The sequence below is a fragment of the Pagrus pagrus genome (genome assembly GCF_965226575.1).
Source record: "Pagrus pagrus genome assembly, chromosome: 2".
NCBI classification, from domain to species: Eukaryota; Metazoa; Chordata; class Actinopteri; order Spariformes; family Sparidae; genus Pagrus; species Pagrus pagrus.
In genome coordinates this window covers 12,789,377-12,807,988 of record NC_140186.1, presented here as the reverse complement: position 1 = coordinate 12,807,988, position 18,612 = coordinate 12,789,377, and the positions used below count along the sequence as shown (strand labels likewise).

The window sequence follows — 18,612 nt, the reverse complement described above, 5'->3', positions numbered from 1 at the left end:
TTCACAAAGTGGTGAACCTCGTCCCATCCTTACTTGTGAGCGACTGAGCCTTTCCAGGAGGCTACTTTATACCCAATCATGACACTATCACCTGCTTACCTGTGGGATGTTCCAAACAGGTGTCTTCTTGCATCAAATTCAGAAAAAGCATATACTTAGAAAAATCAATGAAGTTGATGGTAAAACGGTTACACCCCGCTTTCCCGAAACCCCACAATTCCGAAAATAGACTTCCATTCATCGTAATGGCGTGGTTTCTCATTTTTTCTAAAGACCCCGCTATTCCAAAAAGGCTGTTGTGGTACCCCTAACCCCTAACCATATTGGGAAGTAATCGGAAGTTGAAAGTCGGATTCGAAACAGCGGTGTGTCGGGATGGAGGGGTTTCGCAATGGAGGTGTTTCGGAATGTCAGGCTGTTAATACTTATTCCTTCCCAACGATGCATTTGTAAGACCTCGAGGATACACCCGATGTGTTGAGGTAAGTAAGGTGAACATGTAAACATAACGTTGTTTGTTTACAAGAAATCCCCACAGGGCACCTTTAAGATCTGAAACCAAATTTTTAGGGGCTTTAATGTTCATGTTATGCAGAGAAACAGGTAAAGGTTTTTTTTTTATTCGGAGCATGTTAAGTGACGTTCGGCACGTCTGAAACATGGCAAACTGTACTCCCAATCAGTTCTGTTTAATGTGCACAAGCTTTCTGTCTTTTCCCCCATTTTTAAATTACTCTAAAGGTTAACATAATGCAAAACATAAACATTTTTCACCTTGCAAACCTTGTCCTACCTCCTGTTTTACATTAAAACTCTAAATAAACATAATTATATAAATATAACAAGTAAAGACAACTCATGTGTAAGCAGTGGTACAAAATACATTCTTTTATTCATTCATCATTGTAAATACACACACAAATCAATGCAAAGTATTAACACAAACAATATTTAGTGGGATATAAATCTCGACACCATTTACACACCATTTACACAAACTATTTTGGAAATTAATGTGCTTGTCTCTTCTTTTGTAATTCCCTTTTCGACGCATCCAGTCTGTAATATCACTCAAATCTATCTATGCCTCTCCCCTTTGCCTATACACGCAGCTTTTATCACTTCAACTACATTATTCCGAATCTATCCGACTGTCCCTCATTACTCTTCTCACCTAGATCATTCTGCTGTAACGTTTAAGATTCATATTTTTATTATATGTACATGATATACATTGATTCTTAAATACATTTTCATTGCTTCCAATCTATTTACAATATAAGAGCTTATTGATATTTTAAATGGTTACAAAATATGTGTGGTTGATGCTCTAAAAAACATTAAAGCAAAAAGAGGCAAATGTGATAGTATATTGACTATAGGTAAAAAGCATTGCTTCACCTCCAGAACAACAAAACTCTATTGTATTTCATGAGAAGAAAGAATGCAGTCATATCTGAAAAACAGGAAAACAAACGGGGCCGTGTGCCGGCAACAAAATGTCGATTCAAACGCCGATTCTCTTTGATCCTCTTTAGGTTTATGGAGCATTTTTGCAACTCTAATCAATCTTCTCGCGTCTCCATTCCCACTGGCTCCGTAAACGGAAAAAACTGCACTCCCATCGTATCCTTGAATCCCGTTCATGTGATTGGAAAAGCAGAACCATTCTCTGTCTGGTATCGGAACCACTAAGTCTGCCGCAGAGCACTACCTCCGTGCACACAGTTGTAACCCACACGGTTGTATCACAATAGGCTGCAGCTGTATCTGACAGATCAAACGAGGTTTCCACAGCGGACACAATACATTATCTCTCTTCTTGTGGCTAGAAATCGGGGGTGAGGAGCTAATGTCCCAGATGAAACTCATCACTCTGATGTAAATGTTCTTGCATTCTTTGGTTTAAGAGTACCGCGTTCGTCGCACTGAAGTCTGAGGATGCTGTTAGAGCGCTAGGGTAAAGCTCTGGTGTAAACAGTGAACGCAATTAGTTCCTCGTATGATATGACTGGTATTTGGTGGGTCTGGACGTAGTTTATGTTGTAAGTGTCTCGCATAGCGATGGCTGGATTCTTCAAGACTTCAAGACAAACAACATGAAAAGGGACACATTGAAATTTGACAAAACAGACAGAACATCAGATTCAGTAATGAAACACACGATGTTCCACATCTGATCTTTGACACTGGAGTTTGGTAAAGATTGTACTGCGCAGTAAAAATATGGCTTGTCTGTAAATAGTCTACTTGTCTTATTATTATAAGTTGAAGCTTGATGGAAGACTGCTACGTCTGTCGTCTCCATTAAAAACTGTCCACACCTATCAGCATCAACTGGCTAACTTTGTGGCTCCCTGAATGTCATGAGAATGTGTCAAAAGTTTGTCCGTGAGCTCACTGATCTCACAAACCCATGAGGTGTGTGTATGCTTGTGTGTGTGATGGTGCGTGTTTGTATGTGGGCTCAGGGATGGACCACTCACAGCAAACACATTAAAGCAATCCCATTTGCTCTCGGCTTGCCGATTAGCGAGCTTGAACCCACACAGTCTGTTCTGTCTCTTGTTAGTCTCTGTCTTTTACTCCTTTCAATGCAGCCACAACCCATCCTTTCAAAAACTTTCCCTGGCAGATGGACACAGAGGCCTCTACGCCGACAGCAGCTGCCTCCGCTTCAGATCTTCTGGCACATGTGGAGCCTGGACTTGGACGAGGAGGTGGCGTCTTTCCACACCTTGCAGGAAAGGCCCTTGGCACAGTCACAGCGCTGGAAGATTTCCAAGCCGTGAGAGCCTTTCTTCCTCTGCTTGGTGCACACCTCTCCCTGCTGCAGCACTGGCTTGCAGATTTTGGTCCAGAAATGGCGGGCGCAGCAGTAGCCCTCCGAGCAATCGGATGAACGCAGGCAAGGGTCGCCCTCGTGACCTAAAAGATGAAGACAAGAAACAGTACTGATCAGTCTCGAACCAGTAGACCAGCCCAGTTGCTAGGATAAAATGTTAGCAGTTAATGTTTCTGCAAACCACTGATACGTTAAAAATGTCATAGGCTACGTACTGTATTCACATTTCCTCAAAATGTGTAGCATCACATTCAACATCACATTAATTACCTGACTTTTAATATCAGGACGTGGAGGGTACAGTGGTGGACCACGGTGAAACCACTGGAAATATTTGATGTGGGACTACAGCGTTCAAACATTTATAAACGTGACACCACTGGATATTTCAAATGAGACCGCGGGACAGTCTGCAGCTGTGTTTGTGGTCACAAAAACTGATACTTTGGACAGGAAGTCACGGTGTGGTGAAGCCATGTTTGTGGCGTCAAAACCGGGTGTTTTTAAACAAGACATATGGACAATTCCCAGCAGTGTTTGTGGCGAGCAAAACAGGTATTTTAAGCCAAAACACGACGTTTTCCTACACTAACCAAGTGGTTTTTGTGCCTAAATCTAGCCCGTTCATAAGCACGACATTGTGACGAGGGAAACATTTAACATTGAACCAAAAGACGTGTACAGTTTCAACATAAAGACACTTAAAGCTTTAACTTATCTGTGGTTTTCTGCAGAAATGCACTTTGCCAGCATTTATTCTGGCTGCTTTGAGCAGACAACAAATCTCCAAACAGTATATCGAGTGTGCGTATAGAAAGAAAAGAAAAAATTCTTCATCAAGAGCTGCATGAAATCGTAACCATCCAGTATCTTGGAGCTATGCTGCTCCGGTTAAATAAAGCAACGGAAATGTATCATTATTGTTCATTAAGCTGTTATGTTTTCCATACGGATAGGTTTATGCAACCCTTTCTTCACGTTTCAGTTCAGATTGCATTATGTGTGGTCACGTCAGAGACAAAGGAACGGCATGGAGCTTTCAACGCAAATCAAGCAAACGATTGCTTATTCTGTTTATTAACCATATCGTCCCATCTGGTCTGGCCCTGCTACTTTGGCAACATTGCTCTAATGAATGCATAATTAGTACAATTTAGTCATGCAGATTTTTTTTCTCGCTATTTTAAATGTGTATCACCTCGTGCCAAAAGCTGCTTCACCGTTCAAGCAGAGTCATCCTGTATCGCTGACAAAACCACACTTTGCTGATTAGTTATTTCAATGAGAAGTTCCAACCATCAGCGTGATGGACCGCTGGTTCACTGCGCTAACTGAACTCTCTCGCTGGATTTTTCCTCAAGCAGCGACTCGCGTGAGGCCATTACAATGTAATAATGTTTAAGGAGAGGGAGCAAGTGGAGCACAAATAAAAGTAAATGGTCTTATTTATAGCAACTTTAAGCACTGCTGCTATTTTCACATTGATTTTCGCATGGCAGCTGCTGTCTTGAGGGTGCATTTAGAGTTGAGTAATTTAACTGTCTCATTAAACGTATTGCTTTATGGATGGGCCCTTACGTTAACTTAAATAGGGTGACATGAACACTGAGCAGGGGGCTCCAAGAGTTATTAGCTATAATCGTGCCAAACCTGCATTCTGTGGTTTACACTTGCGTATAATGCGATGTGTGCTGTCAATGAAAGTGTTTGTACGGCTTTATGTAGGTGCAGAAAACAGCAGGGGCATTGTGGTTTCTTACGCTCCCCATGCTGTGCTTTGGGCTCTCAGACACTGACATATGAGCAGAGAGGGGTAATTATCAACATAGTTTGTGGACTGGCGTCGCCCATGAACTCTGTAGGACACGCAGACAGCCAGCAACTGAAAGACTCAGCCACCCAGACCAGATTCAGTGAGTACGACAGCAGAAAATAACAAGAGTGAAGGCGTTTAGACATGGCAGGTTTTAAAGGAGACATATTGTGCTTTTTCTTTTTTTCCCTCCCTTTTCTTCATGTGTGTTAAATTGGATCTTCTGCATGTAAAAGATCTTGAAGGTTAAAAAGGTTCGCACCAACAAAAACTCCTCTCTCCCAAAGAAAACACTGCTCATGAAATGCCTCGTAAGTAGCCCCGGCTTAAATTCCCTGACATCATACTACATCACAGAGTCACACATTTGCAATTTATTTTGGCACTTAATAATTGATTTAGCTCAGCTGCGCCATTGTTGTTAGCAGTGCTGGGTCAGGCATGCATGAGCGGACCAATCAGAGGAGACGGCTTTAAAGAAACAGGAGCTGAAACGGAGCTTCAGACAGAGGGGGAATATAATGCAGGGTGAGAAAAACAATGTGTGTTTTAAGCACTGAAGCATTGTAAACCTATTGTAGTAGTAACCAAAAATAAAGCGATGAACCTGAAAATGAGCATAATATGTCTCCTTTAAACACAACAGCAGAGCTACGCAATCAAATCTTACCTTTGAGAGAATGCTTAGCGTGCGCCTTCCCAGTCTTCCTCCAGCTTTGCTCTTTGGTGGAGAGTTTGTTGTGCTCATCTAAAGCCGATATGTGAGGTGAGAGCACGCTCTCAGAGATAGGGATACAAATATCTGCAGACAGAAAAAGAAGACAGAAATATAAACATGGCAGAAAGCAATACTAACCCTGCTCATTTTGTCAAGCATGTACAGAACAGATTGTTCAGGCTGATGGCAAACCTGGCTGCTTTAAAGATCAGATAGTAGCTTGTTTTATTGAGGCTCTTCAGAAGAGCTAACTGCAGCTTTAAAGGCACGTAACCTTATATATGTGTAGGTCAGCTATGTCAGTTAAAATATAAATATATGTATGTATATAAATAACAACGATATGGTATTTATTGATGAAAAACACCTTTTAAAATGTGACCAGTGATTCCTAACCTCTGGGCATCATCTTAATACAGCTCAACTCTAGTTTAGGATTCTGTCTGACAGCATGTGTTCAACATTATTTAAATGTGTTGGCTCCTTCACTACATCTCTGGGCTACATACTGTGGTACAGTTTGTTCAGTGACCTGGAACAAGTCACTTTTTTCCAGAACATCTGCGTAAGACAAGAAATCTAATTTCTGAATCGAACCCTGCAGCCACAATATAACTGAAGCTGACATGCGCTGACGCTGTGTGTGCGGCACGTACAGTTACTGCAGCGGTTCCCGGGGCAGCACATGGCATCTCGATGGCAGCGCTTCTTCCTCCTGCGGCAGGTGAGGCAGCGAGAGGGAGCCTGTTGAGGGCTGTGGCAGTAGCTTCCCACGCTGCACTCCTTATCGTTGCTGCATGGATACACCTGCTGAGGAAACAGATACATTTACTCAATCTGTGAGAACATTTACTGGATTTATAAATTATCCTCCATTGCACAAGCACATTTATCTTTAAAAACAAGCATAATTTCAGTGATAACGATCAACGGTTCTTGCCAAGTAAAACCTGTAAACCAGGGGTTACCCCTCTTAGGAATGTGTGGTGCCTGACACTTGACTGCATTATTACGTGATAGGCGCAGGTTTGTCGATAAGAATCAAGAATATGCGATGTTGGTGCCAACGCGGTTGCTTTAAAGTGCCAAGCGTGAGCAGGTCTGAAAGAAAAGCTTTGTGACTAACGGGAGATTGTTGCCTTCGATATGTGACTCATGATTTATTTGCGTCAGGGTGATTTAACAATATGAAAAACAGACACACGAGAGTAAATGTAACTTATTCCCTAAATTATGTCGCTCAGAATGGCACATATCAGGAGGCCACTTTCTGGAAAGTCACGGACTGACTGGTGGACACAGCTCCGGCATAGTCGCATTGATCCTGACAAACATTTAGCATCTCATAAAACAGTCCCTTTTTTCAGAAATGAGTAGTCTTGGGATGGTGTAATATCCTCCCAGATTCATTTAATTTAAAACATCAGCTATGTCCGCAAAAGTTCGGCCAAATTCAAAAGAGTGCTGTGTTGCAAGTTGTTAAAGAGAGGGAACATAGTGGATTTTGTTGGTCACAACTCACAACCCAGCAAACCCCTACTTACCCAGGCCAAACACGACAACTGCATTCCTTCTGAGTGCATTCCAGGCACCACAGGTTACAAAATTAAAATTGTAGACGTTAACAAGCAACATAAAAACCCTTGTTATGTTCAGGTTTGAGGTCTTTGGACCAACCCAACTGAAGCAGGGCCGTGGTGTGTCCAGACCTTCTTCTTAAAAGGTGGACTATATAAAAATTTTAGCAAAATTTAAAAAAAACAACACTGTAGGACTTCTCGATGGGCAATGTTTGGTTTTGTTCTCACTTTACAACAACTCAAAATAAACTTTAAAGGCTTTAAAGTGTATGAAAAATTCATTTTAGCTCTTACAAACTGCGATTCCTGCTCCGTCTCTTTGCACGTTTAAACTGCCGTGCAAAATTTAGGTTGGAACAACACCAGGACCTGAGGTGGACTCAACTAACGCCAAACTCAACTGCAATTCATCAGGGTCGAAAACATTTTACTTTAACAGTCAATGAGGCACTCAATCCAAGAATATATGTAATGATAGGCTATTTTATGTGTATTTGTGTGCACTTGATTTGCATCAGTGCAGCACATGTATGCATGTAAATAAAGCCACTGCTTCAAGAGAGAGTCATTTTTTAGTCACTGTAAGAGTAACTTTATATGTAATTAAAGATTTCACGCTCGGTTACTCATTTACAGTTTGAGAACTAAAATTTTACTCGTTTCTGGAGAGGCACGTTGCTTTTAAGTTTTAAAAACGTAACAATTGGTGTTTTGGACATCAAGACCAAATGCCATTCACCCTTACTGTATTGAGGTGGTGAGACCCCTGCCTTGGCGCTACGCAGAGATTAAAGCGTTTGTAAATGAAGCCAAATGTCTCTGCAAGGCCAGATACCATTGGGGGTAAGTAGGAAAATATGTTGCTTGTTTGTTTTGGGTGAACTGACTACAAGTTGCGGTCCCTCTGCACCCAATTTTAGTGGACAACATGTTGTAGGGATTAACATGTCTCTCACTGGTGTGGTCATTTTTTCAGATCCCAGACAATAGAGCTATTAGAGTTTCCAAACCAAGAAAAACCACTTCAATTTCTCTCCATGTCTCTCAGTGTTCAGAGGCTTAATGAGTCTACAGACATAATTGAGGGGTGATTACTGTAGCTAATCATACTCCTTTATAGGCAATTTAGCATTGTTTTTGCTTTCGTATTTCTTGTTTTTACATCAAGTTTGAGACATATTCTGTTGTCCAGCGAAGCTTTAAGTCTTCTTTCCCATAAGTGCACTGAAAATGACCACGCAAGAAAAAACTGCCACCTTAGCAAACACAACATCCACTGTCCCTAGCAGTGAGAAGCACAATTAAAGCCAAGCGCACTGTTTCCATAACAAGCGTGAGCACCAATGGGAAGTTTTACTGGAACGGCTATCTTGATATAATTCCTTACACATGCAAATCCTGTTAGACTTGGAGCAGGAGCAAAGGAGTTTTGACATTAATCGTATCACAAATCAAATCAACTCTTCAGACAACTGGAATAATGTTGCGCATTTGTACTCATCAAAGAGAGAGGTACATTTTGAGCAGCTGCGAGGAAGCGTCAATACTGTGGCCCGAGTCCACATCCGTTGGGCGAGACACAACACAGGTCAGACCGCTGTGTTCCTCCGATTCCTGCACATCTTTATCTTATTTTAAGCCTTTTCGGTTTGATTTCAAGGTTTTGTTATTCGAGCGGATGTACTGAGTTGTCAGACATTCTCACAACACGACACCTATTCAAGTATGCAGATCTGGAGAACGTCGCGGGATATGGATCCTAACTGTGTAAATTACGTCCAGTGTTGACTGACATTAGAACAACATGTTTGGCTGGCACACCACCACCGGCACCACAACCACATTTAGCTGGCACTGCACTGACAGATCTGATTTAGTGTGGCTTACCACTGACAAACATGGAGCAATAAACATGAGAACGAACAAGGACGGGGTTTCAATCAGAGTTAAATCATTATAGCCACAATACATAGCAAACTCCATTTAGGGTATGAAGGTCAGCTGAGAGGGGGGCTGCCATGTCCAAGAGAGCAGGCAAACACGAGTGTACGCCACATGTTAAAATCAACCGCCGACAAATATCAGTATTTCAGCACATTTAGAAGTTGTTACTGGATGTGCCTCAGAAAGCGAACAAGATTAGACTCGTTGGACGGGCGCCATAGTGACTTTCTCAGGCTGGAAACACATGGAGGCAATGATACAGGCACAGAAAAATGAGCAGGAATATTAAATGGAATGCTCATTAATCATTATGACAGATTCCCATAAAGCAGATGCTTAATGTGTTGATGAAAGTAACAAAGCCCGAGAGTTTGATGGATTGTAACTTTTCCTTAATTACTACTGTGTTAAGAATTGTTCTCAAGGACATTCAGAGGCTTTACTTTAAAAAAAAAAGGGACACTCGACTCAGAGATGAATAATGACTTCTGTGGTGCCGGAGGAACTTTCTTAAATCAGAGAAAATAACCCTGTGACTCCGTACGGGTTATCTTTTCTGAATGACGAAAAAATTGAAAAACATATATTAAAAAAAGGAAGGACCTTATATACATAGATGCAATCGAGTTGCATTATGGGAAAAGTAGGAGTCCTTTCCTTTCTTAAACTCTCTCTTGCAAGTCACAAACTAGTAGTAGCCTATACAATCTGACATACAGCAACATTTTAAAACTGATTGTGGATTATGGAAGATTATAAAAATAGGCTTATTTGCACATATCCTGCTACTGAAGACTGCTTTATTTATTGTCTTGATGTAATTTGCTGATTATTTGTTTCTTTTATGTGAAACTTTTTATGCTGCTGTCTTGGCCAAGAATTTTCTTGTTACAGAGACTCTGAATCTCAGTGGTAATATTCCTGGTAAAATAAATGTACAAAAATAAAAATAAAAACAATCATCTTACAGGGATAGACTGAAATTTTGTCCTTCTTGCAGAGACTAAGATAAGTAAATTGACACCACTCTTATTTTTGTGTATTACATAGGGAACGAGAGCACAATTGTAATTAGCCTAGCTTAGCATAATGACTGGAAGAAGGGGGAAAGAGCTAGCCTGGCTCTCTCTTCGACAATATGCCCAGTGGCACCATCAAATTTCAATAATTTCCATCATGTTTAACCTCTGTTTAATCTGTGAATACATACTCGTGTAAAAACATCACTTTCTAATTTTAGAGGGAGTTAAATTGTGTAACTGTTTCGTGACGGTGGAGCTTTCGACACAGAAAGAGATAACCCATTTGAGAGTGAATGTTCATTCTTGACCGACCCCCACTGAGAAAGACTGTTCAGAATCAAGTCCGGATTGTATTTGGCAGACTATTGTTTCCAGTGTCAAAGATCAGCCTCATCTGGCTCAGAGGCTCAGTTTTTTGTTTTCGTGTCAACATCGTATGTAGGCCAACATCGCCCTGGACTTTTGTTTTTGTCACAGCTGAGGAGGGAAATATGCTGAAAATATGTTCTGAGGAGAAGTCCAAGGAAAAAGCAGCGGGAGTTTTTTTCCCTAACATGAAAAATGTGCTGTTATCTTAATATGAAGACAAATGGGCTCGGCCACGTGCAGTAGTACTTCATACTACCTGCTCTGATTCCTATCTGTCTTTCTGGCCAGCAGGCTTGGATCGATTACAGTGCATACTGCACATGGAGGGAGGGAGTAGAAGAAAAAAAAGGCCGGGGCTCACCTCTTCCATCACGGCTCGAGACAGCCCTTTGAAACCCAATGATACGAGGCTGACCCTCAAATCAGGGCTGATAATCTCGCCTTATCTTGTCATGTTTTAAAACGCCTCATATGCAACTTCTGAGGAACGGCGCTACATTTGGGATGCATCTCATTCATCTTGCATCTTTTTTTTCCTGCTGCTCCCTTATTTTTCCCTAGATGGCCTTCACACATAAAAGCACAGCCTTGGATCCTGCGCAGGAAGTGGGCTCAAAATTGTCTCTTGGTATGCTGGTGAGACGATAAAGGAAGAGACAGACAGAGCCATAAGGGAAGCCCCCGGCCCTGTCTCGTGCTGCTCTCGTGCTGGTTAAGCGCCGCGGCTTTGAAGAGGAACCTCGAGTGTGCGGGAGCAACAATCTACAAGGGATTTACTGCAGGATATACAGGGCTTTGAACCCTCCCCCCTGGTCTTTGGGTCCCTTATTTACCTCTCTAGAGTCATACCAAAGTGCTGATATAATTCGATGGAAGCGCTCTGTAATGCTTAAAAATAACAAAAAGGAATGTCTGCTCTGTTTAGTTTGAGTCTGAGGGTTTAAACTTACTGAGATTTGAGAAAGTTCAACCTGTTTTGCTTTTCCCCAATTTTATTAATGTTTTCTTTGAACCCTCTCATTGACTTACAGACTGCGTGCGTACACTGTAAAAAATCATACAGGAATTTACAGGGATCAACCAATCGTTTCTCATTAACTTAAGCAACAATATGCAACTTTTTTACCTTTAAACAACAGCTTCAAAATCATGTTGATGGTACAGTGTCTTGTAATAAGATGAATGGTGTCTCTGTCTCAGCTGCTCCACTCCCCCATCACTTGTTTCTGCTCTGTGTAACTTCAGTGAGAGACCTTGGATTTGCAATTTGTAATGTAACTGTGGGGGGCACCAATTTGCACAAAATGCCAATTTCTACACATTGTTGCTTTAATTAAACTTAGCATTTCTGTTTTTTGTTTTTTTTTTCAGACCAGGGATTAAACATGGGTTCTGATAAGTGTCTAAAGAAGCATGATGAGCATATTTGCAGACGTCCCAGCATGCATTGTTTGAGAGTCAAAACGTAAGTTTGAAGAATACATAAATGATGGAAACGTGCTACACGTCTTTTTAAGAGAAGTCATAATTGTTTGTTTTCACATGAAACATTGCAAACCACGATGCAGGCCATTACTGAACTCTTTTATAATACTTACTGGGAGCAGTTTCACATATCGTCTTTGCACTAATGATGGAACAAAGCAGCTCCAAGAGGAGCAGCTGCAGCTGTTATTCGATTCTTCAAATTGAGAAAATGTGTGACTAAACAGACGTTGATCCAACTTAATATTTTAATGGTATTGATAAAGCTCCAACGATTAAATGGTTAGTCGTCACCTATGAAATTAACTGCCAACTACCGGTTTTGAGTAATGAGTAAGAAACCTCTGATTCTAGCTTCTTACAGTAAATGTGAATATTTTCTGGTTTCCTTACTCCTCTATGACAGTAAACTGAATGTATTTGGGCTGTGGACACAAAGAGACATTTGAGGACGTCATTTTGGGCTTTAGGAAACAATGATCGCTAGTTTTTCATCGCTTTCTGACATTTTATAGACCAAAGAACTACTTGATAAACCAAGAAAATAAGTTAATTATTAAACATATTTATATTCTTTACAAGTTGAATTAACTTTACAATCGGCTTCACATAAAAAGAAGACTTCAACAAAGACTCTGAACTAGTCAACTTACAAATTTAAGGCACCAGTTAAAGATGGAACAGCCCAAAATCATTTACAGTGTAAAATGAGTGGCGCTTCCATTGTTTTTGTCTGAGACAAAAGCACAAAAATCTACATTAAAGCTGTAGTACGGGACTTCTTCACATCCACATATTCTGAGCTCAGCGCCGTGATTGCACTTGACCTTCAGAGATCAGGCTCGTAACCTGAAACTGTGAATGGCGTTAATGAGTGGCAGGGGCCTTACAGAGTCAAATAAACGATGTCACTGAATAAACAAACTTCATATGCCCTGAAAGCACAGACAGCCGGGATCAGATAACATAGGGATGGCTGCGCACAAGTCACTCATACAGACCACGTCTTCAAATGGCTTTGGCGTCTTTCATCACTCAAAACACATGTGTTTATGGCCACGTCCGCTTTGAGTGCTACGATCCAAAGTCTCCAAACACGAGACCCTCCTTAAGTTAAGTATACATTCCCAGTTGATCTTGTTCATCGGACACGAAGGGAGGCACACGGTCGGCGTACACGACTGCTCTCTTCAAAGACTATCAAAGGAGTGAGGGGAAAGCGCTTCATGGTGATCTAGGATGTGTGCTGCTCTAAAAGGTGTAATCCTGTGGAATGAGAGGTGCACGGGTCTCCTCTCTCATTAACAGGTCCAATTACAGTAAAGGAGGTTCCCACTGGAGGCCCCTAATGGCTCCAGTGCGGGCCCTCACAGCGCCCAAGGGACCCACAGGCTGGAAAGGCCACAAGACGGGAAGACTGAAGCACTAACAAGCACTCACACCTCTGTCTGCCTTTTCTCTCTCTTTCTCAGCTCATTAGGATCACTGAACAGTCATTTTAGGTTACAGGGGGGTCGAGACGGAGAGAGAAAGGACGTGGCTCTGCTTTTATAGGCCGAGCTTGTTAAAGTAATCTCTGTGTTGGATAAAATAAAGATGAGGCTGACTGACCGCCGGCTGGTGTTTTACAGACACGTACCGCATGAATGCCGCCACGCTGTCGGCTCCCTTGTGGGATCAGAGGTTGCAGTGGCGAGCACTGCCCGGCCGTGCTATCCGATTCTGTTGGTTCCCTTCCAAGGAGGCAACAGTGCCACCCACGAGCGCCTGCTGTCAAGGTCTGAGAGGCGTACATTTTGGTTTTGTCGGTTTGGCCAAGCGATCACCAGAACCCGACCCTGCTTTTCTGTGTGATTAATGTCACCCTTATCGCCAAACGTTGTCAGCAGCTACAGGAAATAAAAACACATTAAGCTGTCAAATGCTTCCTCTAACCAAAAGGTCTTGAGCAGCCTTCCTAAACTGATGGATAAAAACACCAAATTATACTCTTGTTTCCTGCTGCGGAGGCACGTCTCCGCAGGGTGGCTGGACCCTCTCCCTCGATAATTTGCCACATGTGAAAGTGAGCCAGTCGGGGCGATTATTGGGGAAGTTTCTTGTAATTTTCGGAGACAATTTTCAGGCCCCCAAAGAGCCGCCTCACGCCACGTCAAAATGTTGTTTCTTCTTGTGTTTGACAGTTAAAAACCTGCAAACGGTGGTGAATCACTGAGATTCTCCCCTCGCACACACTGCCAAGCTCACACATCCTGAACACCGCTGCGAACTCTCCAGAGGTGTGAACATCTGCCAACTATTCCTCACCGATTGTAACAAACTCAGCAGCATGACAGCTTGACCATAAATCTGCTTGTATCGGCACTGAGGTTTCCCATGATGCACATGCCAGGGGAGAAATTTGAGCTCATTTTCCAAACTCACACCCAAACCTTAATCAACAGTAATTCACTTCACAAACGCAGACGGGGATGAAAACATCTCGGGGTGCCTACTGTGAGCCACGTTGGGCAGAAAATAACTCATTGATGTTCTGCTTTATGATTAACAGATCCAAAGTATTGCACTCCTGATGCTACATATATGCCACACGTTGCCGCTACAGCCTCATGAAGAGAGCAGACTTGTTATCTTTGATTTATTTTGCTCATAAACGACCACTTTACGATGAGACGCAGAGGGTCAGCGCAGTTTGCTTGCCAGCGTCAAGCCGCATGTCTGGCCAAGGCTGAGCTGCGGCTGTTACTTTACAACTCTGGAAAACCTCCTGGCAGCCAGAACACACACACACAGACACACGCACATATATATACCCCTGTCATGGCCATCTTCATTTGGACACACCATGACATTTTACTTTTGTTACAAGCAGAATGGCACACACACACACACATTCTGTGTCCCCCTCAGTCCACCCGTCCAAACCACTCAACATTATTGCGATGGCAAAGATGTAAGCAGGCGTTCAAATTGAGGTCTGGCAGGGTTGCTTGAGGTTGGATCTCCACACTCCGCAGAGGAGAGAGTGAGAGAGTGGCTTTTCCATAATTTCTCCTGTCTGAGCTGGATGTCAGAGCGCTGCCCTCAGCACTGCTGCGCGCTTCACCGATATCCAACGCTATCACTGCTGCAAGTGATATTACAGACAGCCCGACGGGCCAAAAGAGTATTCAGCTGTTTTAGTGAGATGATGTGAGGACTGGCTGCCGTGGAGGGGGAGGAGGTGACGGAGATGTGGCAGTGCCATCTGCTGCTCAGAAAGATCAGCAGCTCTGAGCTCAACATAATCACGTGTTTAATTAAAACTTAAAGGTGCACTATGTAGTTGTGGGGAAGAAATTTTAATCAGAAGAGAAAAATCTTCATTGACAACACTCCTTAAAGGACAACACAATTTCACACTGTTCTACTTTGTTTGTGTTTGGCGGACCCTGCCACCTTTCTAGCTTCAACTATCGATCGTCCAAAAAGTCAGATTAAATTTCCTCTTACAAGGAATTATTTTGTATTCAAGAACTTCGCTTTCCCGGCCAAGCAGTAAATGCACAGCTGAAACCCCTCACTTGATAAAACTCACTCGTAATCTTCACCACTCTTTATGTTTTATGCCAAATCTTTAACATTTTTTGCTCCCACTGTTTCCCCTCAAATGACAGTGATAGCACTCTGTTGAAACAGCAGGAATTGATAACTCTTTGAGTGGGTATTAAGTGGTCGGTAAGAGTATCCCTCAGAGGCCCCACAGTAAGAATCTCATAATCCCAGCAAGCGTCTGGACCACTTTAATGACACTAAGACCCAGACAGAAAATTACCCCAAGTGTTAACTTTTTCTCACATTTCTGGCATTGATGATTTACTGTGGAAGTGCGCTGCTGCAGCCGACTGTGGCGTCAGGTCTGCGAGGCAATTAGGGTTTATGAGGGGTCCAATCCCTGCAATTTCCAATAACGATTCACACGTGAGTGAGCGGGGGGATTTCTTACGTGTACACCTCAAGATACTCCGCAGTTTTGGAGACGTGCCGCACAATTACGCGCACTTAATTTAATAGAAGCCCTTGATTTGAGTCATTTTTACTCGTCATGGTTGTTAGAATAAAGTTAACACTACGTTTAGAATCGTTTTATAACCCTTTAAAATAAATTATTCCACTGGCTCTAATCCGTATAACCAATTTCAGGCTGTGCGTAAATGTGCGTAAAATAAGCCCGCAGACAATTCAACGAATTAATTACCTGCGTAAGGATGTTATATTTCTTGGTGACCCCGCTGTGGACGGTGGTGGAGCGGTTTGTAGCGGGTGTAGGTGTCTCTTCCAACAGAACAGGCTTGATGGAGTTCGCCTTTGGGCGCGCCTCTGATACCTGGGATGTCCCCGTCTTCAGCGTAGCGACGAGAAACATCACAGCACAGCATCTATTCCAAGTTGAGACGAGCATCCTTGACAAAAAAAAAATAAAAAATACTACAAAACACACTCAAAAAAAATTAAAATAACCTCAACACCGTGCCGCAAAAATCACGTTTCTCAAAGAGAAGTGTGCGCCCTGTCAGTGTCCATGCGTCACGCTCGCCCGGCTGCAGTACAGAGGAGTGATGAGGTCAAGTTTGTGTTCCAGAAAATCAGATATTCAGAGGAACGAGTGCCATCGACACAGTTATGTGAGGGGAAAAAAACAGAGAGAGCCCAGTGTAGAAGGGAAACGACGAAGACGTGAATCTGTTAAAAAAGAAAAAGGTGCTGATGCTCTGAGCGTCTGAGAGAAAGTTGACAAGAGGTCTCCACTCTGTCTCCGTCTGGCTGTGAGTGAGCACTCGCTCCTGCAGCCGGGTGTTTTATGATCTCGGATACTTTCTTTTTATAGGATCCTAATGAGTTTGCTTCCTCCGCCCCTATTCACCACTGACAAAGAATGAAACTGATCTGTGCGCGGCACTGCTGCCTCGCGCATTGTCGTCTCGACACCGGCACCAGGAGCCCCGTTGGGAGTAAGCTATAAAATTATACACTGTGTGTTTTAACTGGTCGCTTGACCCTTTTTACTGCGAGGCGGTTGGGCGCGTAGGAAATGATGATTAAAAAAAAAAAAGAAGAAAAGAAAATGTCAGGCTGCTCTACAGAGGGTTTGTAGGTAACGTGGAACATTTTCCACGATCACGAGAGTGGATTTGTGCTTCTAGGAAAAAGTTACCTGTGTGCGTAAAAATGTAAAACCTTGAAAAATTCACCCTGAGCCCGTCTCAACCACACTTATCTGAGGTTTGTCATTGCAATGATGTCCTGACCATTTAACCAGCATTCCGGAATAACTTAGAATAAAAACACTATCTGATAACCATTGTTTTCCCTCTGTGGGAAAGACATCCCTCATGATGTAAGGAATGCCAATGGTGATAAAGTTAGTGATAATAGAGACTCCTTTGTTTGAATCTTAGAGCCATGAATCAGGATTACTTATATTCATGTTGGTTAGATAACACATGTGGAGGTACAATGAGCTCTTTCAGTTTCAGGCAGGTAAAGCCGGTGATTCTGGAGGAATGATGCGTTTAGTTCCGTCTGGAGACAATTCATCTTTGTGATATTATCAAGTTTTAAAACTTTTTGGAAACGTGTGCCTTTTACGCAGTGATGCAAAGTAACTGAGTACATTTACTCAAGTACAGTTCTGATGTACTTGTACTTTACTGGAGTATTTCCATTGTTTGCTACTTTATACTTCCACTCCACAACAATTTGAAGGCAAATATTACTTACTGTACTTTTTACTCCACTACATTTATTTAACGACTTAAGTTACTAGTTACTTAGCAGATTGCATGCTGCATCAGAGCTGGAGTAGCATTTTTTTATTTTATTTTATTTTATTTTTTTTATCAGCAATTAGAAATAATAACAATAAAAAAAGACACTGACTCTTCACTGGGACTTTCAATACTTAAGTACATGTATTGCCAGAAAATTACTTTTTGATACTTAAAGACTGTTGCACTTGTATTATTTGCATGGGTGATTTTAATTTTTACCAAAGTAATATTTGAACATGCTATCTTTACTTTCACTCACGTACCACTTTTCTTTTTACAACACTGGATAGGTACTTTAAACTGTGATTGAATGTAACTAAGTACATTTACTCATGTAGGCTACTGTACCTAAATACAATTTTCATGTACTTATTCAGACTTGAGTTTTTTCTTTTTCTTTTGCTACTTTATACTTGCACTCCTCAACATTTTGGAGACAAATGTTGTACTTTTATCTCATTACATTTATTTGATAACTTCAGTTAAGTTGCAGATTTCACGCTGCATCAGAGCCAAAGTGAAGCATTTTTGAGTACGTTTTTTTAACAGTAATCAAAAAAAACAAAAAAAAACATTAATTCTGTACACACTACATACATACAAATACAATAAAGTCAATATATTGCTAAAAAGTTACTGTCGCTCCTTAAGTACATTTAACTTTAAGACTTTTGCTCAAGTTCCATTTATATGATTGATTTTTACTAAAGTAAAATTTTAACACATATTTTTACTTTTACTCAAGTACCCCTCCAAGGTACTTTTTACAACACTGGGTACTATTTCAGACAGAGAACAGAAACAAACATAAAATCATCTTTTCCGAGCATCAACACCATGAAATGGAAAATATGATGCACACATAGTAACCACAGCACATGTGAATCAAGCACAAAGGCCATCTTATCAATGTAAAAAAGTCATACGCCAGTCACCAAAACCATCTTTCCCACAATTGCTCTGTGACTCTCCGCCTAATAATGCTTTAGTCTTCACACAAGTTGGAACTTCCTATTCAAGCCTGGA

At 41.8% G+C, this 18,612-nt stretch overlaps 1 protein-coding gene across 2 annotated transcripts; it reads right to left on the bottom strand.

Annotated features, from left to right (window-relative positions):
* Window positions 1–879: 879 nt before the first annotated feature.
* On the bottom strand, window positions 880–16,568 carry dkk2 (dickkopf WNT signaling pathway inhibitor 2). Of its 2 annotated transcripts, none has more exons than XM_084365152.1 (4): window positions 16,014–16,568; window positions 6,033–6,186; window positions 5,329–5,460; window positions 880–2,928 (listed from the first exon to the last, which is right to left on the bottom strand). In XM_084365152.1, exons 1-4 carry the CDS (start codon window positions 16,215–16,217, stop codon window positions 2,678–2,680), a joined length of 741 nt encoding a protein of 246 aa, XP_084221278.1. In that variant the 5' UTR covers window positions 16,218–16,568; the 3' UTR covers window positions 880–2,677. The 2 variants fall into 2 exon arrangements, with proteins under 2 accessions (XP_084221278.1, XP_084221279.1); XM_084365153.1 differs by having other exon boundaries at window positions 6,033–6,183.
* Window positions 16,569–18,612: the final 2,044 nt, after the last annotated feature.